At 41.7% G+C, this 26189-nt stretch overlaps 1 protein-coding gene across 4 annotated transcripts in view; it reads right to left on the reverse strand.

The window, feature by feature from the left end:
• LOC125896851 (estrogen-related receptor gamma-like) overlaps positions 1-26189 on the reverse strand; it is a 50993-nt gene that overhangs the window by 23389 nt on the left and 1415 nt on the right. Inside the window, exons 1-3 of one of the 4 annotated variants that reach the window (XM_049589741.1) lie at positions 12215-12563; positions 4313-4561; positions 2323-2480 (exon numbers count right to left, since the gene is read on the reverse strand). In XM_049589741.1, coding sequence (XP_049445698.1) covers positions 2323-2480; positions 4313-4561; positions 12215-12270 — 463 coding nt within the window. In that variant the 5' untranslated portion in view covers positions 12271-12563. Of the gene's footprint in view, positions 1-2322; positions 2481-3315; positions 3413-4312; positions 4562-4699; positions 4753-12214; positions 12564-26189 lie in introns of those variants that run through there. The other 3 variants (XM_049589743.1, XM_049589744.1, XM_049589742.1) reach the window with 3 other exon arrangements.

The raw sequence follows: 26189 nt of genomic DNA on the forward strand, positions 1-26189 counted from the left end.
ATACTTCAGAGAATTAGTGTTGTATATTGCATAGTGCTGGGGGTATTACGAGAATCAGATTTTTAAAAAAAATGGTCAAAATCGAAGTAAAAGCCAAGATATCCTGACTTTTAGGCCCCCTTTCCCACGGGAGAAAACCCACTAATATGCACAAACATCTGGCTGTTGCTCTCTAAAACTCTGGGCCAACTTAATTTTGAGTGTTGTTCTAGCGCTGCTTGGACGGAGGTGGACAGAAGTTTGTGGCAGTGCATCATTATATAGCGGCAGAAAAGGGGCTAAAATTAGCATGTCCACCCAGGTGTCGTATTCCCATCACTGTCGATCGGACAGCCCTCATACTTTAACACGTCTTTTATGTTGACATATACACAGCCAATAGATGGCACTAGAGGGCAGAGTCAAAAGTTTTGCAGAAAACCAAATGAGGCGACAGTGGAAGAAGTCGTAATTTTGTACCTTTAAACAGAGGCAGCGGTGTAGGCGCAGTGGTCTGTGCAGCCATTACGTACATCTGACATGTCGATGAAGAATTCTTTTCACTAAATTACCAATTAGTTTCCTTCCACCATTATTTATATTTCTTCAGCATCTCCTACAGTTGTATCTCCCTTGAACTACACTACACTGCCTCCATGATCTCAGGTGGCACTGCTCCGTTTCGCCCGTCAAACAGACAAAAGACAAAAAAGAGACAAACGGCTCTGTCCATCTCCATATCTAACATTGAGCATAAATGAACCCTTAGTGGGGGATTTTTCTCCAGTAGTAAAGAGGCCTAATAGTTTATTGGCTCCAACTCCAATTTGCAGTGATGGAAACATGACATCCAGTTGGATTCACTCATTTTTGGCACTTTATTTCGACACAACCATCTGTAACTCCTGCAACTCTTTGACACCACAGCCATAAATTCCATCTGTCTTCATCCAAGCAGCACTCAAACATCATTCCAAATTAGCTGGCATCGAGACTGAAAGAGAGACTGAATAAATAAAAATGTTTTCCTCGGCCTCCATGTTGCTTTCTACTGTTTACTAACCCTGAACAGTGCGTTCATGAAGTCAAAGGTGAGACACTAGGGGGAAAAAAACAGAAAGGTAAACTCATTCACTGGAAATGAGAAAGAAGTCTATTGCCTATTTTTTAGCAGGTTTTCCTGAGTTTAAAAAAACGTCATATACATGCTAATTCTGCTTGAAAAAGGGTATTACTTTCTTGTGTGAGTCATGCTCTCAAAACACAGGATCCTACACCTCCCATGATGCAACTGGAAAGGGTCTTTCATTAGACTGTTCCTGCCTGGAAACCCTCATTCAAACCCTCTAAACTCCACACCTCTTGTTTTTGTGCCCCACGCTTTCTTTCATTAATCTGTAACCTCAAGCAGAAACTGACCGTGATGACATCACTATGACATCATCAGGATTGGTTTCTCAGGCTTGACAAAGCTCCCTCCAAGCTACAGAGGACATAATACAACAGGCTGTGAAATACTCCTCATGATGAGTCAACTGATGCCTATGTGTGAATTCAGTGCAGTGCACCTTTAAATTATGGACACTAAACATTAAATCTTATTTTCATCATGACATTTTGACTTTAACTCACAACACATGTTCCTAACACCTAATTGAGAGTAATAGCCATGGCAGCCAAAAGTGCGCGTTAAGCCCGATGGCGTCCAGCCAGTTGCAGGAGCTCTCAGCTGCCACCCTCGATCAGAAACAGGAAGTATCTGATGAGCCAGACATCAGATCTCCCTGGCTGATCTGACAGCCGTTCATCCTGTTTGCCCTTTGAATCCATCTAGCCAACTTCTAGAGGCCTAAACACATCGCAGCCTGCCGGGTCCTCGACCTGGGCCCGGAGCCCACAGAGCACAGGACAATCCTTTTAAAACACCCAAACTGCCTGCCGCTGCCTCTCACCGCTAACGGCTTTCAGGGGTGAAGCGCGCACACACAAACACATTCAGCAGCACCATATGTTATCTAGAGCTTTAAAGCCTAAACTCAAACATGTTGACTATACACATGACACGCTGTAAGTTCAACCGCATATCAGCTGTTTGCAAACAGGTCTTTATTTAAAGCCTTTCTGCAGTTTGAGGCGGGGGAGGGCGGGGGCCGGACGCTGTGAGCTAACTGATCGGGGTTTGTTTATACCAAAACAAACGACTGCATCTGCACAATGTTGCTAGTAAAACAGGTTTATATGATGCAGCAAGCCACGCACAATAAATTCTGTTACTAAGTATAAAACTGAGCATGAAACCTGTGCCTACGTGTGTTGTGTGTGTGTGTTTTGTCTGTCTCGTACCCTGGATGGTCCTCTTGAAGAAGGCCTTGCAGGCTTCACAGGAGGCCACACCGTAGTGGTAGCCCGAGGCAACATCACCGCACACCAGACACACACGCTTGGCCACCGAGCCCAGCATGAATTCACACTTCACTTGGCTTTCTTCCTCCACAAACCTCCTGGATAGAAGTGGAGACGAAGAGAGGAAGGGAGGAAGTGAAGGAGACAAATTAAGAGGAATGTGATCAGATAGTGATAGTGCTTCCATTTAACATCTGTGAGGCAAAACACACAAAATAAAGCACAGTATAATGTCAGATTTCCATTGGGAACAGAGAGGAAATGTCCCCCCACCCTTTTCAAACACATGTTAAACAAATGCCTAACACACAACTGTTTAGAGGTCGTCAGCTTCTGGATGTGAATGTAAACTGAGCTCCTGATTCTGAGCAGATATACCCTAAAAAATGCGACAGAGGAGAAGCATATTTGGAATCAGTAGTATTCTGACAGAATTTAACATGATGCCCTCCTTAAATGTCCAGTGTGTTGGAAATAAGGGGACATATTGGCAGAAATTGAATATAATAAGTATGTTTTCTTTAGTGTATAATCACCCTAAAATAAGAATCGTTGAGTTTTTGTAAGCTTAGAATGAGCTGTTTATATCTACAAAGGCAGCGGGTCATTATCCACAGAGACCACCATGTTACACCTCCATGTTTCTACAGTAGCCCAGAAGGGACAAACCAAACACTGGCTCTCGATAGGGCCATTCGCATTTTTGCATTTTTGCACTGACCACTGTCATTAGCAACTCCTGGTTTTTTTTTTTTTAAATGCCTAACTGCTTTATTCTGTGTTTTTACTGGTTGTAATCACCTGGTCTGTTTGTTTTGAGAGGAAGAGACCTCTGTGGATAATTTGTCTCCTGGTAAAAACCTCCTGAACAGTGAGTATTGAAGGAATTCTAACCGGGAGAAGTTTCAGCTGGTTGCAATCTGCAATACTCACCACTAGATGCCGCTAAATCCCCGGAAATCGTACACACTGCTCCTTTAACTATTTTCCGGATTTTTAATTTCTCCTAGCTATTTGGGATCAGCAGGACCTGATAAGTATAAAAAACGTAACATTGTTAATGATAATTAAGTCCCAATGTCCTCAAATTAGACAACAATAAAGTCCCAATATCTTCAAACTAGTCCTTCCTAATTAACAGCCTCTTGTTGCTGTTGCTAAAATTGGTCAAATTTGTTGCCATATCAAACTACAAACATAGATAAACAAGCTTCAACCATAAACTGTGATCAGGTTTTGGACCTTGTCCACTTTGGTGTCGCGATCGCCTGCAGACTGACTTGGCAGAGATGGCTGCCATCTTGTTTTTAAAATGTGCTGTCCTCATGGGGACGCAGGGTCTCAGGAGGATAAGTAAAGGTCTAAAGAACAGAAACTGGTATGAGTAGTAAAAATGAGAGAATGGATAAAAAAAATAACAATAAAAAGAAGAATGGCATTGATTAAAAGCCAAACTAAGTAAATAGGTTCTCAGTTCTTGTTTTAAAAATGTTCACAGAGCCCGCATCTCTTAAAGCTTTTTGAAAGGTATGCAATAATTTTGGAGGATATTTAACAAACGTTGCACTGCCTGCATTCTTGTGCTAATTTTGTATATTTAAAAACCCAGCAGTTGAGATCTGAGAGTTTGTGAAGGATTACAGAACGACAGAGAGTCTGCAACGTAGGCCGGTCCAAAAACCATTAAAAGCTTAAAAAACAAATAAAAGAACATTAAATTTTATTTTAAAAAAGAGTGCCAACCATTGGAGTGGATAGTATGCTCTGTCTTTCTTGTTTTGGTGATAAGTCGAGCAGCACAACTCTAAGTAAGTGCAATAATCTGATCTATTTGAAATAAAATCATAAATAAATATTAGTGTATCTTTGTAGGATAGGAACGGCCACACCTTGGCGATGTTTCTTAAGTGAAAGAAATACATCCACCAACCTGTTAGCTTCTCCATTGTTGACCAGTCCCGCTGTGTGACCATAGAGGCTTGGCGAGTCCAGCCCATTGCTGTGAATGTGGCCTTTCGGGGGCCCGTAGCTGGAGTTTGTGTCCGAGGAAGTGCTTCCAGGACTGGGCTGAGCCGGGCTGACATCGCCCTGAGAGCTGGGGCTGGGGCTGGAGGGCTCACGCTTTATAGTGGAGGGACAGGTGGGGTCCAAGCCCCTCACTGACATCCTGCCCAGATGTCTGGAGAACAGAGAGGAGAGAGGAAACACAGGAGAAGCTTTATTACCACTCTATATGATCCTATATGCACCTTATTGTGATCCATATTCATGAGGGTGAAGGATTTGACTCTCAGGTCAGCTATATATGAAGAGTCACCTTGGTATTAATATTAATGAGCGGCTAGTTTTATTAAGTCAGGCATCATTTACACAGGAAGTAATAATGTGATAAGCAGCTTTGAAAAATCATTAGCATTAAAGCTACGGTAGGTAATTTTTATTAAAAGAAAATAGCTGTCATATTTGCTGAAACTGTCACCACATCCTGATAGTCTCACACAAGATGGATAATCTGAAAAATTTAAAAATAAAATCAGGTTATGTTGACTCCTTCTGGTGCTGCTAATGGTGCTTGCAAGAATATACAGCACCTGAGTGAAAACAACCAACCAACCCAAGTTTTGTCTAGCGTCCATTTTCTTTAGTTCAGTCTGAATATTTACCGCCTCCTGCCTGAAATGTAATTATTGGCCTGTGTTGCGTTCAGGCATTGTCACGTAAATAACAAATTCCAGCACTTGAATAGGCCATAGCACAACACAGCAGCGTGACAAGTGGGCCAAACCCGAACCGAACCCGAGCAAAATTTCTGATTTGTTATCCGAACCTAGTCGGACACGTCGGCTATCCACGCTTTAGTAAAGACCCCTGCTTTAATCTATGGATTCATATATCTATTCACAACCACATACAGAGCTACAATGCACTCTGTTTTGTTTCATCCGTCTCCCAAAGCCTCGAAGACCTCCACCTCTCCACCTCCACGCCCCTTCATTCATGCGTCCATCCATCCCCCGTCTTATCTAAACCAGCCGTTTGTGATTTCCCACATATGCAAAGCTGCCGTCCATTACACTGCTTTGTTTTTAAAGTTGGAGATTGCTTAAGCAAACGTAGGGAAATTGCCAAACCAGCAATCATCCGCTTCATCATCGCCATTATGTTCAATCCAAACACGATCATCTTTCCTCTCTCTCTCTCTCTCTATTGTCTCTCTGTGTCTCTCAGTTACTCATCATACTCGACCTGTCAAACACTCTGTGGCCTTCAACAGTTAACAGCTTTTTTACTGTTAGAAGATGTGGAGAATGAGACACAAATAAATGCTCTGCAGTGCAATTACAGAGAAAATGTTACTGCTAGGTCATTTTTGGGTGTATTGTGCACTTAAGGCAGTCCAAAAAACACAAAAAGGGCAATGAAGAATGGTTTTAAGAACAATATACTCAAAAAATACACACGTCTTTTGTCTTAGCATTTTCAAAACTATATTTTTAGGCGTACTTTCTATGCATAGCTCCATTCTAACTGCTTGAAATAACTCTTCCTCTGCCTGCATGTTGAAGTGTGCATCATTACTTTATTATTGGATCGAGACGTGACCACAACAGACTCTCTGTCACCACAACGAGAAGAAAAAAGCATCTGAAACCAGCTGAGGTGTACTCTTGGCTCACAGGCATGTGATGAGTGCTCACACACACACACACACACACACACACACACACTCACTCCCACAGTGGCGTCAGGCGTTCATGTGCGTGGATGTAAAAATAAAAACCATAGACGGGCTCCTCTACTTCTCTACACACACACTTCAGATTCACGTGATCAGGAACATGCTCCACCCCCCCACCCCCCCCACCGCCCACCCCCCCCTCCGCGCACACACACTAACAGACACATTTTAAAGCAAGTGTCTTCATAAACACTCCGACACATACAGGCATGCAACTCTTTGTCGCCAGGCCAACTTTAAAAAGACCCCCTTGCTGTCTCACTTGTGTCACACACTTCCACATGTAGAGAAACACACACACACACATGTTCAGTATCCACACAGCCGTACGTCTCTCCCACTCTAATCTTGGCCTGGTGTGGTGGATGTCGGCCTCGGTCTGTTTCCTGCCATGTAAATCAGAGTTCGCTCGGCCACAAGTCATTTGGTAGGCAAAAGGACTGGCTGCTGTTAACCACCTCCAGAGTAAACCATGGGCACGCGCTATTGACCCCTCTACAAGCCCACAAAGACAGACGCACGGACGCACAGTAAGAGACAGACTGACAGCAAATAAACACTCCACAAGAGCCCAAAGTAGACGTTTCTATAAGAAAATCAAGCATCTGCTGTCTTAAAGGGACAGTTCATGCCAAAATCAAAATGACATATGTTTCCTCTTACCTGTAGGGCTATTTATCAGTCTAGATTGTTTTGGTGTGAGTTGCAGAGTGTTGGAGATATCAGCTGTAGAGATGTCTGCCTTCTCTCTGATATAATAGAACTAGATGGCACTCAGCTTGTGATGCTCAAAGCGCCAACAAACTACATTTGAAAAACTCAACAGCAATGTCTCTTTCCAGAAATCATGACCCGGTTACTCAAAATAATCCACAGACCTTGTTGTGAGCATTTTCATGTAGGAACTATTTTCTACCGAACTACATCCACCAGCCGAATCACTGCACAAAAGGAAGAGTACATCTACTGTTAGTTCACCTAACACCACTGTAGCTAATGTTACAGCTCGGCGGACAAGGACACCATTAATGTTTACATCTTGCTCTGGGTACATAAAGTTCTATCCGACATATTTTCCCCTTATAAAGGTGTTAGGGCGAACATGCTAGCAAATGTTAGCAACATTAGCACTTATGTGGAATTGTGTTCCTGATCATTTGACGAATGTAGGTCCAATGTTTGCTCCGCTTTTAGCTCTGTTTTGGTCTCCTCCGACTTTTAAAAGAAATATCTGGTTCTTTAGCTGTTAAGTGCTGCAATAATTTATCACTTTTTCACTGAAAACATCCGCCCTCTGGGGCTGGAAATGACCTCAATGAGAGCACTAACAGTGAAACAGCACAGTTGTGGGCCTTTATCACCAAAGCAATTAGCCTAAGGACACTAAAAAGCTCCATAGAGTTAGTTAATTTTACATCACCGAACACAGGAGCTGCTGGTCTACCACTGCCTCGATGAGGTAGTTTGTTTGTGTTGTCACACAGTAACACAAGCAAGCTAACTGATCAAGGCAGTGGTAGACCAGCAGCTCCTGTGTTCAGCGAGGTAAAATTACTATGGAGTCTGGCTTTGAAGAGAGCAGACGTAAGTTTCACTTTAAATTCCGTTTCCTGTCAGAAAGGGCGTCTGTTTGAGAAGCACTGAGCATACGACTGGATAAATGAGACTTGGATTATACTGGGCGACTTGTGTGAGAGTTTGTCAACAAAAGTTTTGAAACAGTTTTGCTGTTGTTAAACGCGGACCCCTATGACTTCAATTAATCAAGAACTTTCTCAGTTTTTGGATTCTCCGTTCAACTTTGAAACATGCAGAAAAAAACATTTACTTAGCAAATCCAGTGTAACACAGGATGAGTAACTGACACACAAATGGCCATTTGGAGGGTGAAGAATTCCTCTAAGTGCCCAAATTTTACCTTAATATCCAATGAACGAGCCTTGTAACTCCTCCCCCTCCCTTGTTGCCATGTCTCACCTCTCCAATCCACTTTGAGGACTATAAAAACAGAACACTGAAGAGATTTCAGTTTGCTTTTAAGGTGACTCACTGGTTTACTTATTGGCCATCCATCACAGGCGTCCATATTGGCGTGTCAGGTCTCTGACAGGTACAGAGTGAGATATACTTTGTGCTCTCCCATTATAATGCATCACCGGGTGGAAGATGAGGGGGAGGAGGAGGCGGAGGGGGGGTTTGGTGTTTTGCCTTCATAATGAAATGGCATTAGAGTGGGGTGATCAGATGTGATGTAATATTCACTCTGACAGATTACTAATCTACAACTCAACATAAAAGCCCATCAAAAGACTGTTGGTGCGGCTTCTACAGCGGGGATAAATCAGAGTGTGTGTGTGTGTGTGTGTGTGTGTGTGTGGGTCAGTGGGTATTCAAAGTTATCCTACCTTAGCCTTTTGTGTCCCAGTATCCAAAACAACTCTAATTGCACCGTGGCAACAAAGGCCAAAAAAATCCGGCGTGAAACGACAGGGAGACAGAAAGAGAGAAGAAGAAGAGAGGCGGGGAGGAAATTACAAGAGAAGGCAGACAGATAGAGGGAGTGTGAAAAAGCCGGGAAGGGACAGAAAGAAAGGGGGCAGTCCGGTGGCTCATTAACCTGGGGGTGTTGAAAGAAAAGAGAGACGGCGACACTCACTTTCAAATGAGCGTGGTCATAATGCAGACAATGACCCGACGGATGAAGGAGGGTGAGAAGAAGACAAGGAAGGGAGGAAAAATAAGAGGGAAGTGACCAAGGGATGTAAAGAAAATGGAGGGGAAGTGAAATAAAACACAAGGCGACAGATACTCTCTGCAATATCACAAAAACAAACTAAGTAACCTTTTAGCCCTAACCCCGAATCCTGAGGAGCAGCTATGTAGGTCAGTGGGGTCTCAGAGGTGGTGGGTTTTTTTGACTAATAAGGAGATGAGCAGGGATCAGCGGCACCCCGAGCCAGCCGTAAGAGCCTTAGTCAGGGTTTGGACGAGGCTGTTAGCAGTGAGATGAGGTGCCTGTGGCTGCAGCTTTGGACCCGCAGGCTCTGGAAACATGGATCGCGTGCCATACAGGGGATCATCTGCAGCCTTTTCTCCCATTATCTGGCTGATTCTGTCACCAGCAATCAGCCGACCTGTACGTCCACATGTCCGCTCATCTTCTGTCCGGCTGTCTTTCCTTTTTGTCCTACAATTCCTCTCATTTCTTTGAGCTGGGGGAATGTTATTTCCAATCCTTAACAATGCTGGATGAGATGTTTTCTCAGAGGCGGGTGATTATGCCACAGCTGATAAAAGCGCAGCGGTGATGATAATGAACATGATTTTCTTTTATGATTACAGAAAAGAAAGGCAATCAAAAAGCTGTTGCCGGGGTAATCAAACAGCTGCTTCGCACAGCTTTCCACAGGCTTGTTCTCGTCGGGGAGATTTTCACCAACCGGCCTCGGATGACCCGAGCTGTTCTCAAACTGGTTGCACCCTCTCGTCCTCACTATCAACAAACAAACAGGCTGAACAATCACAACTGTAAGTGACGCAAACAAACCACCACAAACTATGGGAAGTTTTCATCAAAGTTTTCCCAAAACACAAAGAAAAATCTTTATATTTTAACACTTATTTATGCAAATCCCTGTTCCTACTATCCAATTATTGATTAATCAATCAACAGACAATGATTCAGCAACTATTTTTGATCATTGGTTGATGGTTTGAGACATTTTTAAGCAAATATGCAAAACAAGGGATCAGGTTTTGTTTCTACACTGGGAGGGACATATATGAAACCGGGGTTTGGGGTCCTCTGCTAGGCAATTTTGAGCATCCTGATGAATTCAATGCACCACTTGTTGCCTTTTCTGCAACCGTTTATGGTGAAAATGTCTAATTTTGTCAAAACAAAAGTCCTCTGCTATATCTCTATATCGTAGGCTTTGGACTTCCTTGAGTCTCAAAGACGTTTTACCTCTCATCCAAGAGGCTTCTTCAGTCCTGTCCTCTTGGATGAGAGGTGAAACATCTTCAAGAAACTCAAGGAAGTCCAAAGCCTACGACATACCACTTAAGATAAACTTGACTTGGATAATTGAGAATCTTCACCAACATACTGCGGAGGATATATCTGAAATCTACGCCTATGATGCCAAACGTTCTCTACTTTCAAATCTTCTCCAATTCATATCATTGTAAACTTTTCAATGGGAGGTTTTGACTTGATTTGACAAAACAAGATGTCATCTTGGACTTTAGGAGACACAATTAATTGACTAATCGAGAAAATGATCGTACAATTAAATGCTGAAATTCTAGAAGACTGCAGGTCTATGGCGAATATTTACAGCGGCTAAATTCAAGAGAAGATACATTAAATGCCAAACAAGAGGACGATTTTAAATGTTTATGTGGAATGTATGCATTCCTCTGAAAAAGACGTGGATGAGCAACTACCGCAAAAGTCAGGGCTGGACGATACATCCTGAAAATTATATTGTGTATTTTCAGGTTATATATATGTATATATATCTCGATATATTTTTAAATCTCCCCAAAAGCACTTTATCAATGTTAGGACTGGGAGACAAAATCTAACATATTTCTGAGCAAATACCCTCTTTCATGCGACAAAGTTGTCTGTATGACGAATGGTTTTTTTGTTATTGTTGTTGTTTTTCAGAAAATATTAATACAATTTAAAAAAATTCAATTTTCCTTGTCTTTTTTTTTACATACATAAACAGACAGTGACATAAAATCCAAATATAAACATAAGTACATTCATACATCAGTCACAGCTGTCTTTAGTCAATCTACATCGTAATTTGCTCCAAGTGAGAATCAATTACGAAACATCGCACAGTTTTAGCGTTTTCATATATATCAGAAATGGTCCTGTGGAATTCACCTGTAGTACCACCCAGCTTACACCTTATTTCCCCAGCGTATAGAAAACTCATAAGATCACCAGCCCACTGAGCATGTATGAGAGACGCCTCCTGCTTCCACTTAGTAAGAATAAGGCATCTAGCAATGAAGGAGGCAAAGGCAACAGCATTTGTGTAGTGTCTAGGAGGAGGTATGTTCTCTGGGGAAGGGGCAAATTTGACTCTAAAAACCACAGAAAATGTATTAAATATCCAATAATTATTAAGATTTGGACGAGTCCAGGAAGTACAAATGAAGGATCCTGTTACTGCAATTAGATTTTTGATCAATAATCGTCAATAATGTGAACATAATGGCTGAGTGGGTTAAGGTAAGGGTTGAAACAAATAGTACAGTCTGGCAAGTTGATACATTTACATCACTTTGCTGTAATGCAGCCTTTAAAACAACGGCAAAAAAACATGATTTATGCCACATCACGATGCAACGATATCCAGAATCGAAGACGATACATAGTGTTGTATCTCGATAACAATATAATATCGTCATATTGCCCAATCTGAGTAAAGGTACAACAATTCTTTCCATAAAGCTGGAAGGAATAGTGACAATGCTAAGCACTGGGCTGGGCAATATATCAATATTATCTGGATAACCAGCTACGAGACGAGATGATGTATCAGATTTGGGGAACAGGATTTCGTAAGGGTCGTCTTTTCCTGGCTTTATTAAAGGCTGCATTACAATTAAGTGACATTCGAGCTATTCTACCATTTACCCACGTAGTCATTATATCCACATTACTTGTGATTATTTAGCAGAAAGCTCATTGCGTATAAATTTGGTGAAAGCACCAATAGTCAACCCTACAATATCGTCGCAATATCGTCATCAAGGTATTTGATTTGCACCTGTGATGGACCCTGATTCACATCCGCCAACTCTCTCAATGTCCTGAGTCATTTTACAAGGTTTATTTCAGACACACAGATGTGTTATGAATCAAACTGACTCTCTGAAGTATTCAAATCAACAGCGTACAGATCATGATACCGGTGCAGCACAAGCAGACACTTCAGAGGCATAAACACACCGATCAGACATCTGAAGGAAAATCTTATCTCACACAGTCTAGCTCAGTTTGCTGCTAACACCTCTGAGATACACTTGATGCTGGTTGCAGCCCCTCTGCAGGGTGAAAGTACTTACTCTGTGTCAGAGTGGTAGGTGAAACACTCTGGGAGGTAGAGGTCGACTAAATCCATGTGCACTCTGCCACCATGCTCTGAAGAGAAGAAAAAAATGAACGTCTGTTTCTGTCTGTGTCTTTTTCTTCTTCCTCTCCTCTGCTGGTTTAATAAACTGTGTCTCTCACTGCACTTGTTTGTCACTTTCTCTTTCCTCTGCCTCCAAACTTTGTCTCCATCTACAGCCTGCTCCTGTGTTAGATCACTCTCTCAGCTCGTCTCATTGTCCTTGCGTCTGTCTCCCTGTCACTCGCACTTCTCACCGACAGCCCCCCTACGGCCACTGGCTGCCTTTGAAGTCCTGACTGTTGTGACTAGCTGGCTGTGTGTGACAAGGGTCTCCAAGGGAAGCTGGCCCTCATGAATACTCAGCCACACACACACACACACACACACACACACACACACATTTGAATGGCCTTCCCCCAGAACGCTGAGCTGGCAGCTGATAGGCTGTGCTCTGAGCCAATGGGAGGCAGCCTCTCAGTGGGGCAGGTGGATATGACAACAGAGGATGTTTTAGCTTTGGTTCTTTGAGAGAAGTTCATGTGGGAATGTGGGAGGTGAGTTCTCACATTACCGTCAGCAGATTTTGTTTTTATTGTGGTTTAGAAAAAAAAAAGGACAAATAATTATACACTATGAGTGAATTAAAGGATAAATCTTTGCCCACATTCTGCCCAAAAGCACACATGTATGATCTTTTTGTTTTTTTGTTCAGTTTATTAATAGATCCAAAAATGTCTATCCACATTAACTGTCAATTATAAGCATTTATCAATGGAAAGAATCTGGTTTTAGTCTCATAAATATAAAAATAAGCTCCTAATTTTTGTTTTTTATCACTGTAAGTTGAATATGTTTGAGGTTTTACACTGCTGGTAGGCCAAAACAAGCATTACACTGGGCTCTGGGAAAATGTGATGACCATTTTTCACTGTAAATATAATAAGATGTAATTAAGAGCTTAATTGATAATGAATCATTAGTTGTAGCTTTACTCAGATTGGTAGAAAGAGCTTAAATACCTAAACAAATCCTACTAAATCAGCCCAGTCACCAGAATAAAATGTTAGCATTGTACATTTCTGCAAACCACAGATACATTACATTTGTATGTTTCACATGTATCATATCATGACACATCAGGACATTTACAGCTGTGTTCATGGTAAAAAAACAACAACTTATTTTTAACCAAATATTGGGACATTTCGAGCTGGGTTTGTGACAAAAAACAGGTATTTTTTCATGTGACTTCAGGACATTTCCAGTTGTGTTTGTAGCGACAAAACTGTGTATTTTTAACAAGATATCAGCACATTTCCAGCCATGTTTGTGGTGGGGAGAAAAAAAGTATTTTTAACTAAATATTGGGACATTTCTAGCCAGGTTTGTGGCAATAAAATCAGGTATTTTTTAACATGACTTTTGAACATTTTCAGCTATGTTTGCAGCAACAAAGCCGAGTATATTTAACCAAACATTAGGACATTTCCACTCAGGTTTGTTGCGACAAAACTGAGTATTTTTTTTAACAAGACACCAAGACATTTCCAGTTCGTGGCAACTAAAGCAGGTATTTTTTTTAATGAAATGTAAAGACATTTCCAGCCGTGCTTGTGGCGAAAAAAGGGTATTTTTCAAAGATACATCAGGACATTTCCAGCCATGTTTGTGGTGACAACACCAGGTATTTTTTAACGTGACTTCAGGACATTTTAAGCCAGGTTTGTCGCAACAAAACTGGGTATTTTTTAGCGAGACACCACAACATCTCCAAACGTGTTTGTGTCAACAAAACTGGATATCGTTTTTACAAGGTTTCGGGACCTCTGGCCACGTTTGTGGTGACAAAACTGGTCATTTTAAGCCAAAACATAATGTTTTCCTAACCTTAACCAACACATTTTTGTGTCTAAACCTATTCACATGTTAAAGATCAGGGTTGTCACAATATAAAATTGAAAATCAAAACATAAAGAGATGTAAAGTTTTAACATTGGCTACTTAATAAATCTAACATATCTGTGGTTTTCAGAGACACACAATGCCAACATTTATTCTGACGACTGGTTTGGACAAATAATGTCAGAATGCTGCATATGAGCTGAATAATTTCCTCCAAAATCTACACTTTTTAATTCAATGCCACATCCAAAAAAAAGTCATCACCTTCCCACAGTGATTGGAGTAAACATATGGACAACCATACAAAGAAACACACATGCAGAGTTTATAATCAAGCTTTAACTGACTTACTGCTACAGTACTTTTATCTGATCTAATCAGCTATGGCTATGTGCCTAATGTGATGCTTTTCGCCTTTCGCTGACAGCACACACACGTGTACTCGAAATGAGAGCCACAGTAAGTAGTGCTTGGCATGGAAAAAAAGGTTAAACGGTGCAACAAGATATAGAGTGATCAGCAGAAACAACACAGCATGGGAAACTGAAGAAAAATAAAATAACTTTAAACTTGCAGTTACACTTTCTGGTGTCCAAATGGATATTTTTCTTCCCTTTACATTGCTGCTGTAGTGTTTCATATGTCTGGTGTTGCAGTGACTGCAGACCAAATGTGTTCTATGAATCATTTTTAACACATGAAGTGCTACTTTAAAGGGACAGTTCACCACAAAATCAAAATTACATATCTTTCCTCTTACCTGCAGTGCCGCTTATCAGTCTGGATTGTTTTGGTGTGAGTTGCAGAGTGTTGGAGATATCAGCTGTAGAGATGTTTATCTTCTCTCCAATATAATGGAACTAGATGGCACTCAGCTTGTGGTGCTCAAAGTGCCAAAAAATACATTTGAAAAACTCAACATCAATGTCTCTTTCCAGAAATCATGACCTGGTTACTCAAGATAATCCACAGACCTTGTTGTGAGCAATTTCATGTAGGAACTATTTCTACTGAACTTCACCCTCGAACAATATCACCACACAGAAGGAAGTGTACATCTACTGCTCACTCACCTAGCACTACTAAGCTAGCTAACGTTACAGCTTGGCCAAGGTGGATGCTATTAATGTTTACATCTCGTACTGTCACGAGCATGAGCCTCTCGTCCATGAGTAGATGCATACTTCCTTCTGCGCAGCGATACAGTCGGTAGGTGTAGTTTGAAAAAAAAGTAGTTCCTACATGAAACTGCTCACAATGTCTTTTCATGCACAAATTGAAAATCTGTATAGAAACAGGTGGATTTAAACGCACCTACTGAGATAACAGTAACACTGGATTACACGCATGCCTCATTCTCTCTGAATCACCAGTGTGAGTGAAGGCATTTTGAATGGCGGACCCCGCCACTAGCAGTGAAAACTACCCTGTGGATTATCTTGAGTAACCAGGTCATGATTTCTGGAAAGAGACATTGCTGTTGAGTTTTTCAAATGTATTCCAAGGTCATTTCCAGCCGCAGAGGGCGGCAGTTTTCAGTGAAAAAGTGACAAATTAGTGCAGCATTTAACATCTTAAGAAGCAGCTATTTATTTCAGAAGTTGGTGGAGACCAAAAGAGAGCTAAAACTAGAGCAATCACTGGACTTACACTCGTAAATAGGCAAATGTTTGCTAGCCTGTTCACCATAAAACCTTTATAAGGGGAAAATATGTCAGATAGAATTATTTTATTTATTTACCCTGAACAAGATGTAAACATTAATGGCATTAGCTACAGTGGTGCTTGGTGAACTAGCAGTAGATGTACGTTTCCTTCTGCGTGGTGATTCGGCTGGTGGATCTAGTTCGGTAGAAAGAAAATAGTTCCTACATGAAACTGCTCACAACAAGGTCTGTGGATTATCTTGAGTAACCAGGTCATGATTTCTGGAAAGAGACATTGATGTTGAGTTTTTCAAATGTATTTGTTTGGCACCAAAAGCTGAGTGCCATCTAGTTCCATTATATCGGAGAGAAGGCAGACATCTCTATGGCTGATATCTCCAACACTCTGCAACTCACACCAAAACAATCTAGACTGATAAAACAAGCACTACAGGTAAGAGGAAAAATGTGCATATGTATATTTGACTTTGAGGTGAACTATCCCTTTAAGTTGCATTCTTCAATTTGTGATTAGATTTGACGAAAACTCAGATTATCTTAAATAACAACACAAATAAAACAGTTACTCAGCTAATCAGTCCGCTAATGAACACTGTCATTTCTCCAGTGAGAGTAAAGTCGCCCGAGGTTAAACGAGTCTTATGCAACCTGTGTCACTATGTCCTAATCTACTTAAAAGACAGATGCACTGGTCATCTGTCAGAGGCCATGTCAACATAAATCCCTCTGTATGCAGAAAACACAAAAACACACAAGCCTTACAGTGCATTTGGCCGTGTGGAGATACACACAGATTCGCTGCTTGTTGAGAAGTCAGGGGTCAAATTCAAATCATGATGGTGCACCCTGAGGTCCCAACACAAGCCTCAGTGTGGATGCCTGCCACGGAGCGCTGAATAAATCATAGAAGTATTGCAGTGTAGAGTGCATCAAATATTTTGTTTGCATATTGCTCCAGGTGTTTCTGAATTAATACCTGACACAATATCAGCTTGTAACACCTCTCAATCACTGTACGAATACAGGGACATATTTCGCTATTCAAGTTTTCAAAGTCCAGCAGATGGCCAATTTTGTGAATTTATGTCCTCACTAAACATGTAAAAGTTGCAGAAAATGCTGTCTTTTAACAAATAGTAATGGATGAGCAATCACCAAAAGCATCCCCAAATTATTACAGTTTGAAATCATATCATAGCTTCAAAACTGCACAGATATCACAGGGGCTTTGGTGCATGCAAACCTCTAATTTTCTCCCCTTTTCACGTCAGTCACAGTCCATCTCTTTCCCTCTCGTCGACACATGACGCTGTGCTCGTGCTCCGAGCTGACCCTCGCCTAACCAAACTCCACAGGAATGAAATCACCTGCGCTAATCTGCTGCCCAGATAAAAGCCAGACAGCAGACTGCATGGAGTGGGCCTTATCTCATTACGCACCACATGAAACAGCTCGCCAAACAGAAATGCAGCAGCCACATACACAGACATGCTACACGTCGTGTAAATAAACATATGAACGCAAGCACATGCAAACACAAAGGAGAGAGCGCGCATTATAAAAACCCATAAAAGATAAAGAGTGTGATTTGTAATGGTAGATAATTTTATCTCAGCCATAAAATACAAAAAGCCAGACACTGAGTGCTGCTATCATATCAAATCTCCTACAGTTAATGTATCACATAAAACATTATCTGCGCTCAGAAATTATCTTTTATAAACCATTTAGGAAACTGAATGTTGACGTTAACGCGGAGTGGCTCTTATCTCTCGGTGGCTTTTAGTTTGGCAGCTGCCATCAATGGATTCTTTATTTGCTCAAACAAAGCTGAGGAGTTTTGTCACACATTCAGGTTGAAATCAAAACTTGAGATTAATATTTTTATCAATGGTTATTTTCCTTGGCACCGGCCGAGACGCACCAAAACAATAGTAAGGCACACTTGAGTCAAGCCGGAGTGGCGTCGAGCGAACCACTTGAAAGGCCGAACGCTCCTGAGTGGATTATTTTTTCTGATAATTTCCTAATTACTGTGTGCCAACGTACAAAAGCTTTTTGTTTCACTTAGCAGTAGCTCTGTGTCGGAGGCTGATGTCATTCCAGGTAATGCAAATAAAAAGGTTACAGACTGAACTTAAGTCACACTCATTAAAGTTCATACGTTGTTTTAACCGTTATCATCAGATGCTGTGTCTCAAATCGGATCCTTCTGTACATAGACTTATTATTTTGAGTGCGTATGTGCATTCATACTGAGAAGACTGGCCAAACGCTGAACACCATGAGTACAGGGAACTAAAAGTGTGGACCTTGGGGTGCTATTCATCCTCTATGATAGCCTAAGTAGCAGAAAGGGCTGGACCACAAACACTTGTAAAATGGCGGCCAAGGAGGAGACTACAGCTGTGTCTCAATTCAGGGACTACAGCCTTTGAAGGACGCAGCCTTCGCAGTCTACGTTGGCCATGTCCTTGAAGACTGCATCACCAAACCCAATGGTCTCCGAAACGGGACGGTCTGGTCTGCGGAGGATTTCCTGGTTGCACTACCAGTTGTTCTCACCCAACCCATTGGCGTTCCTGTTGCTGATAGCATCACGTACCTTAGTCTGTTATTTGAACAAAACTTCTTGTGTTTAATAACATTTGTATTCAAGCTATTCGAGTGACTTGAAACCCAGCATTTACATTTGGTGTGTCAGACGCCATAATTAAAACAACACAATTATCACCAGCTCCCAGTGCACCTTGGGATAGGCTGGGCCACGAAGGATTCATCCCTTGCATCCTCCAAATTCTGGTAAAGAAGGCTGCATTTGAAGGAGCCTTCGAAATGAGTAAGCCTTGGTTGCGCCGATGTGACGCAATCGGTCTTCAAACGCAGCCTTCGAAGGCTGCACCCCCTGACTTGAGACACAGCCTCTGTCAGTGAACATGGTAGCATTGTTAACACTTAGGCTAGAGAAATTCAGATCAGGGCTGCACATAATGACTATCAAATAATCTGTTTAATTTTTAGCCATGCTAGCAGCGTGGCTTCAGGGATGGTAATGTTGGTGTGTCAGTCGGTTGGTCCACCATTTTGGTCCTTGGTATCAACAAGTGACATCATCATGTCAAGGGTTTAATTTGTCCAATGCTTTGTTTTATGACCAAATATCTCCAAAATTAACGATATTCCCATCAGCCTCACATCAGCACTTCGTGTTTTTAGAACTCCTGGGAAGTCCTCATTGGCCCCTCCCACTGCCGCATATGTCACATTCGATTTTCTGCATTAACCACGCCCACTTCAAATTTCTGACCAATCACACAATAGTTCTTGGACACCACACAAGAAAAAAGTTATGCCCAGATGATGTGTCGAGAACAAGCTGCAAGAACTCCCAAACCAGGGCTGCGAGAATATAATGACGTCATTCTTTTCTTGCAGCCCTGTGAGAGAGCACATTTCTCTGTTCTTGTGGAGTATGTAAAGGCCAGAATCTTATAGTATCATCAGAGTATCATAAATGTTTGTTTGCCACAGAGCTTATTTCCGGCAATAATCCAATCTCCAATGGAAAAATCCATTTGGATTTTTGTTGACAGAACCAAGGCGACACTAACTTCTACATCAGCCTGCAAAAAAACGTCATCCCTGCAGCACTCTATGATGTTTTAACCAGAGAGCACTGACAAGTTTATTTTGGATCCATAAATATTGGGCGGATGGTCATCAAAAATAACTGCTTAAACCGGTCTTTTGTCTTTCTTTTTCATCCAAATATTAATAGCGGTCTCAAAGATCAACTATGATTCAGGCTATAAAGGAGTTTTAGAGTTACTGAAACCAACTGAAACCTCCTGTTGGACGTAAAAAATGTGTTTAGTTAAAAAATAAAAGGGACAAAAAGGCAGAAGAAAAATGACAAACAAACTGAGCAAACAGGACAACGACATAAAACCAAAGCAAAACCGAGAAATAACAAGAAATGGAAACAAGCTATGTGAAACTGAACGCACATGGCTGCAGTTAAACATCAAAAATATTTTTACACCACCGAGGCTGAACCAAAGACAGGAGCTCAATAGCTGCTCCGGAGGGACGCTGCCTGTAACAGAGCGCCCAGCTGCCAGCTATTGACCCCCGCACACCAGATGCATCACGTATTCTCTAAAGAAAAGCAAAAAGTACAAGTGAAGCAGACACCCTTTGCATGTGTGTGTGTCCACCCCTTTTCTCTTCATCCCTAAACTCACAGCCACCAAATCTCAGCCTCCGGGGAAAGCTGTCGGATTGACTTCCAAAACTGGACAGTCACTCTGCAACTCCCCCACCACCACCGCCACCACCGCCGCCACCACACACACTCACATTAGCATCAGCCCTCAGATCTGGTGAGTGTAATCTGCTTAGTTTATGCCTGACTCACAGTCATCCATCAATTACTGAGACAGAGGGAAAGACTATTGACACTGTGTGCAAACACCATTGTCTCACTGCAGCGTCACAGCACCTCTCAGACACTTAAATGGTTCACAAAAGGAGCGGGGGGAAGAGAGAAAAAGGAGGAAAGCGGAGACGAAAAACGAGACGAACATGAGAGAAATATGATACAGAAATGGAAGAGATTCGTTCTGTCTGCACGCTGTACAGTCTGATTCCTTTAAATAGATGAATGGGAGGGAAATGATGCATAAGATGATGGATTGAGTGACAGATTGGGACGGGATCAGTTTCACTGTATTGATCCGCTGCACACTGTACAGGGATCAGAGGTCACAGAAACCTTAGAAAGCCTCTGGGAGAAGCTTAAAGCAACGTAACCATAGAAATGTCACTTAGAGCTACTGGGTTGTGCTGCTGAGCTCCTCAGAGGGTCAGTGGTCTTTAAATGGTTTTCACTTATCTGGATATCCTCGGTCCCACTGGGGAGGAAGTGCTGGGAAACATATATGCACAGGAAGGCATTCGGGCAGGCAGGATTTCATTAGAGCTAATTTAGGATCATTTTATGTACAAATTGAGACTAAACACAGAGAAACACTGCACAATCACAGCCTCTTACAGCTGCTTTACATACCCTAATAACTTGGCTGCACTGCCCCCTAGTGGACGAATATCTGTGACATTTCCACCAGCTTCTCAGCCCGCCTTGAGCTGACCACAAGCTTGACAAGGGCTGATTATTTAAAAGCACTGTAAAGGACTCTAATGGAGCTGTAATGTGGCTGAAGTTTGCTTTGATTATGGAGTCGAGTGCATTTCATTGTTCCCCCTCGTCCACTCATCCTGTCATGTCGACTTCTGGCAGGTGCCCATCTGGAGGCTCTTAGGGCGATTATGTAACCAAGACTACCTTAACTACATAATGTGGATTACAGTAAGGTAAGGGCCCTTCATATTCTCAACAACCTGTATTGGATTAACCGGTCAGCTGCTGGTCTCCAGCTCATTACCCTCACTTGACCCACCTCAGGTTCTCAGTATGTTTCAGAGAATTAAGAGGTAAAAAGGGAATATCTTTTGACTCTTCTGCCTCTGTGTTAATGGTGTCGATGAGTCTTGAGTCTGTGCTTAAGTCAAATTCTGTCCAGAGGTTAATAGTCCAGGTGCAATGTTACGTGGTGGAGGTTTTTTTGTACACAATCTTCCATAAGCCAGTGTCACCGTGTGTCTTAGCTGGTCTTTGTACTCATGTGTAGTTGCCATTTTTACATTTGCATGGTTCACTTCTGACACATATACTATCATACTTTTTGGTTTTTCTTCGTAGTAATCTTTTTTTGTGTTTTATATTGTTGTTTTAGGGCTGTACATTTTTTTTCTGTGTTTTTGTTCTACGTTGTCTGTAACTTTATGTTGCTGCCCTAACCCTAACCCATCTCAAAAGTTTTTTCTGGTTAAAGAAATAAATGAAATACAGTACAGGCCAAAAGTTTGGACACACCTTCTCATTCAATGCGTTTTCTTTATTTTCATGACTATTTACATTGTAGATTCTCACTGAAGGCATCAAAACTATGAATGAACACATGTGGAGTTATGTACTTAACAAAAAAAGGTGAAATAACTGAAAACATGTTTTATATTCTAGTTTCTTCAAAATAGCCACCCTTTGCTCTGATTACTGCTTTGCACACTCTTGGCATTCTCTCCATGAGCTTCAAGAGGTAGTCACCTGAAATGGTTTTCCAACAGTCTTGAAGGAGTTCCCAGAGGTGTTTAGCACTTGTTGGCCCCTTTGCCTTCACTCTGCGGTCCAGCTCACCCCAAACCATCTCGATTGGGTTCAGGTCCGGTGACTGTGGAGGCCAGGTCATCTGCCGCAGCACTCCATCACTCTCCTTCTTGGTCAAATAGCCCTTACACAGCCTGGAGGTGTGTTTGGGGTCATTGTCCTGTTGAAAAATAAATGATCGTCCAACTAAACGCAAACCGGATGGGATGGCATGTCGCTGCAGGATGCTGTGGTAGCCATGCTGGTTCAGTGTGCCTTCAATTTTGAATAAATCCCCAACAGTGTCACCAGCAAAACACCCCACACCATCACACCTCCTCCTCCATGCTTCACAGTGGGAACCAGGCATGTGGAATCCATCCGTTCACCTTTTCACAAAGACACGGCGGTTGGAACCAAAGATCTCAAATTTGGACTCATCAGACCAAAGCACAGATTTCCACTGGTCTAATGTCCATTCCTTGTGTTTCTTGGCCCAAACAAATCTCTTCTGCTTGTTGCCTCTCCTTAGCAGTGGTTTCTAGCAGCTATTTGACCATGAAGGCCTGATTCGCGCAGTCTCCTCTTAACAGTTGTTCTAGAGATGGGTCTGCTGCTAGAACTCTGTGTGGCATTCATCTGGTCTCTGATCCTGAGCTGCTGTTAACTTGCGATTTCTGAGGCTGGTGACTCGGATGAACTTATCCTCAGAAGCAGAGGTGACTCTTGGTCTTCCTTTCCTGGGTCGGTCCTCATGTGTGCCAGTTTCGTTGTAGCGCTTGATGGTTTTCGCGACTCCACTTGGGGACACATTTAAAGTTTTTGCAATTTTCCGGACTGACTGACCTTCATTTCTTAAAGTAATGATGGCCACTCGTTTTTCTTTAGTTAGCTGATTGGTTCTTGCCATAATATGAATTTTAACAGTTGTCCAATAGGGCTGTCGGCTGTGTATTAACCTGACTTCTGCACAACACAACTGATGGTCCCAACCCCATTGATAAAGCAAGAAATTCCACTAATTAAACCTGAAAAGGCACACCTGTGAAGTGGAAACCATTTCAGGTGACTACCTCTTGAAGCTCATGGAGAGAATGCCAAGAGTGTGCAAAGCAGTAATCAGAGCAAAGGGTGGCTATTTTGAAGAAACTAGAATATAAAACATGTTTTCAGTTATTTCACCTTTTTTTGTTAAGTACATAACTCCACATGTGTTCATTCATAGTTTTGATGCCTTCAGTGAGAATCTACAATGTAAATAGTCATGAAAATAAAGAAAACGCATTGAATGAGAAGGTGTGTCCAAACTTTTGGCCTGTACTGTATATTTCAACATTGCGGCGACACATATGAAACAGGGCATTTGGGGGTGCTCTGCCAGAAAATTTTGAGCGTCACACACTTAATTTCCTGCACTCTGGTGACATTTTATGCACCAATTCATAGTGTAAATATCGTCTTCTCTGATTCATATTTTTTTTTATATATTTGCAGTTTTATTAACCTGATATTGTCATTCTGTTTTTTGATCATGTAAATATTGTGATTATTTCAGTCTTTTCTATATATGACATCATACTCATGTCTGGCCATCCTGAGAGTGAGTTCTCTCCTCTTTTACGCTTCCCTTTTATTCTTTGACTTTAGGGCTGGGTATTTGTTCTCGATACCTTTAAGTTATTAACCAAGCAGGGGCGTCATAGTGGGGGGAAATGTGGGACTGATAACCCAGGGCACCAATGTTAGGGGGGCCCTCAAAAAGCCTGGAATGAAATGTTTGGTTTGTTTGCAAATTTGTATTTCTTAATATTAGTGCCATAAATAAATTAAGAAAAGGCTGAATAAATTCAAGTTCAAGCTCAAAGAATGAACTTTGAATAAAAAGAAATAGTGAGAGATCTCTGAGGCCCCTTCCCCCCCTTGAAGGCGCAAAATGGTTCAGTCCACCCCTGCACTAGGATTCATCTCTAAACTGAGCTGGAGCTGAGTGAGTGACGGCTTATGCTGCTCATATCTTTCCCCAAAAAAGGGAAATCAGGATTCCTAGAAAGAGAGAAAAGAAAGAAGGTGGGGAAAGGGAAAGCAGCAAACTGACTTAGAAAAACAACCAATCAACCCGAGCTATCTCCCTTTCTTTATTTAATGCGACGTGTGATTGGCCTACTGCCGAAGCAGCTGTAACACAGTCTGTGGTGTGGTGAATTTGTGCACAGTGTATTTGACGGAGTTGACGGTTCAGTGTGCTGAGATGTCACTAAAACGTTGAAAAGTATGGCTATATATCTGTAGTAAGGAAGAAAGTAACAGATAAAGTACTCTGTTGTAACAGTATCACTTTAAGGATACTGGTATTTTTTTTAAACAATACCCAACCCTGTTTGACCTTCAGATTTATTTTATGACCCTTTAGCTTGGAAACTACTGGACAAGTCTACCTAAGCTACAGCAGTAATATGCTACTCACACATCAGTATTAACAATCTAATATTTTATATAATATCAGTCAGAGGGGCTATTTTTTCTGCACAATGAGTACTTTTATTTTGAAACTTTAAATCTATTTATCATTTAACTTGGAAGAGAAACTTTAGTATTTTTCAACCTTGACCCTATTTTCCCATGTTTGTGTGTTGAAGTGACTAATGGTAACAACAATATTTGAAATAAGTCCCGTGTTGAGTGAGAGGGTTGCGAACGGCAGCTTCAAAAAGGCTGCAATCTAATCCTTCAGGGCAATTTATGTCCACTAAATGTGTTTGTTTTTGCCACTGAAAGGCTCAGATTGTTTGTATAAGTGTCTGACAATGTTATGGAAAGGATCCCTACAGAGAAATAAAATGTTTTTCTTTAACCTTCCCTTGATCTGGCCTGTTTGTTGTTGTTTTTCTACAACAGTTCAACACTTGTGAGGCTTCACAACCAAATGTCAATATCAATCTGAGCCTGTCAGTGGCAAAAACAAGCACTTTTAGTGGACGCACATTTACAGTGCCCAAATGCCTCGACTGGTTGCATTGCACCCAGTCGGCTGCAGTGCCCTCTCTAAATACTGAACCAATGTCAAAAATTGTTATTCCCAGTAATCAATAAGACACAAAAGCATCGGAAAAAACTTAGCCATAGATTTCAGGGGGCAAACAGGGGTCACTTTCAATATTTAGAACATTTGCATTTATCCATCCATCAATTTTGAACCGCTTATCCGGGGCTGGGTCGCAGGGCTGTGCAAAGTACTATGGACATCTGCCCAGCAACGCTTTCCAGCTCTTCCTGGGGGACCCCAAGGCGTACCCAGGCCAGATGAGATATGTAATCCCTCCAGGGTGTTCTGGGTCTGCCCTGGGGCCTCCTACCAGTGGGACATGCCTGAAACACCTCCAACAGGAGGCGCCCAGGAGGATCCTGATCAGATGTGCGAACCACCTCAAATGACCCCTTTCGGCGCTGAGGACCAGCGGCTCTACTCCGAGCTCCCACCACATGTCCGAGCTGCATTTATCTTCCCCAATAAAAACATGAAGGTAGCCGAGGACTTTTATTTTGGTAAAAAACATTGAATTATTTCAAATTTATTTTTATTTAACTTGATTTTTTTATTATTATTATTGACAAAATTATGCTGTTTACACTAAAACTGATGCAGAAAATGACCAAATTTGTGCAAAAAATTAACCAGAATGCAGAAAATTAAGTGTTTGATGCTCAAACTTATCTGGCCTTTAATACTTCTGGACTAAGTAGGATATTAAATGCGGGACTTTTTAATGTAATTAAGTGACGTCACGTTCCCACGTTTTTTTTCACCTTTTATTCCTTCCACCAATGAGATTTTGATCTGTAAGATTAAAATTAAACAGCTGTGGTTCATACACATGCTTTTTCACAACTTAATACCCACCCGGAGACACACACCTGGTTCCCAGACCCGTCTCAGGTAAGGAGCTGCTGGTGCGGGCCAAATACACACATGAAATCCTGGGAGTCAGCACCACAAACCTACTGCTGATGTCAGGAACTATTATACACACTCTCACATACCCACCCACACACACACACACAAACTCAGCACGCAGTCTATCTCATCATATCACTTTTATCTCCACAGGTGGCAAATTTAGCCCTCTGGCTCACTGTCAGCATGTCTACAATAAACA

The sequence above is a fragment of the Epinephelus fuscoguttatus genome, linkage group LG11, assembly GCF_011397635.1.
Source record: "Epinephelus fuscoguttatus linkage group LG11, E.fuscoguttatus.final_Chr_v1".
Taxonomy (NCBI): Eukaryota; Metazoa; Chordata; class Actinopteri; order Perciformes; family Serranidae; genus Epinephelus; species Epinephelus fuscoguttatus.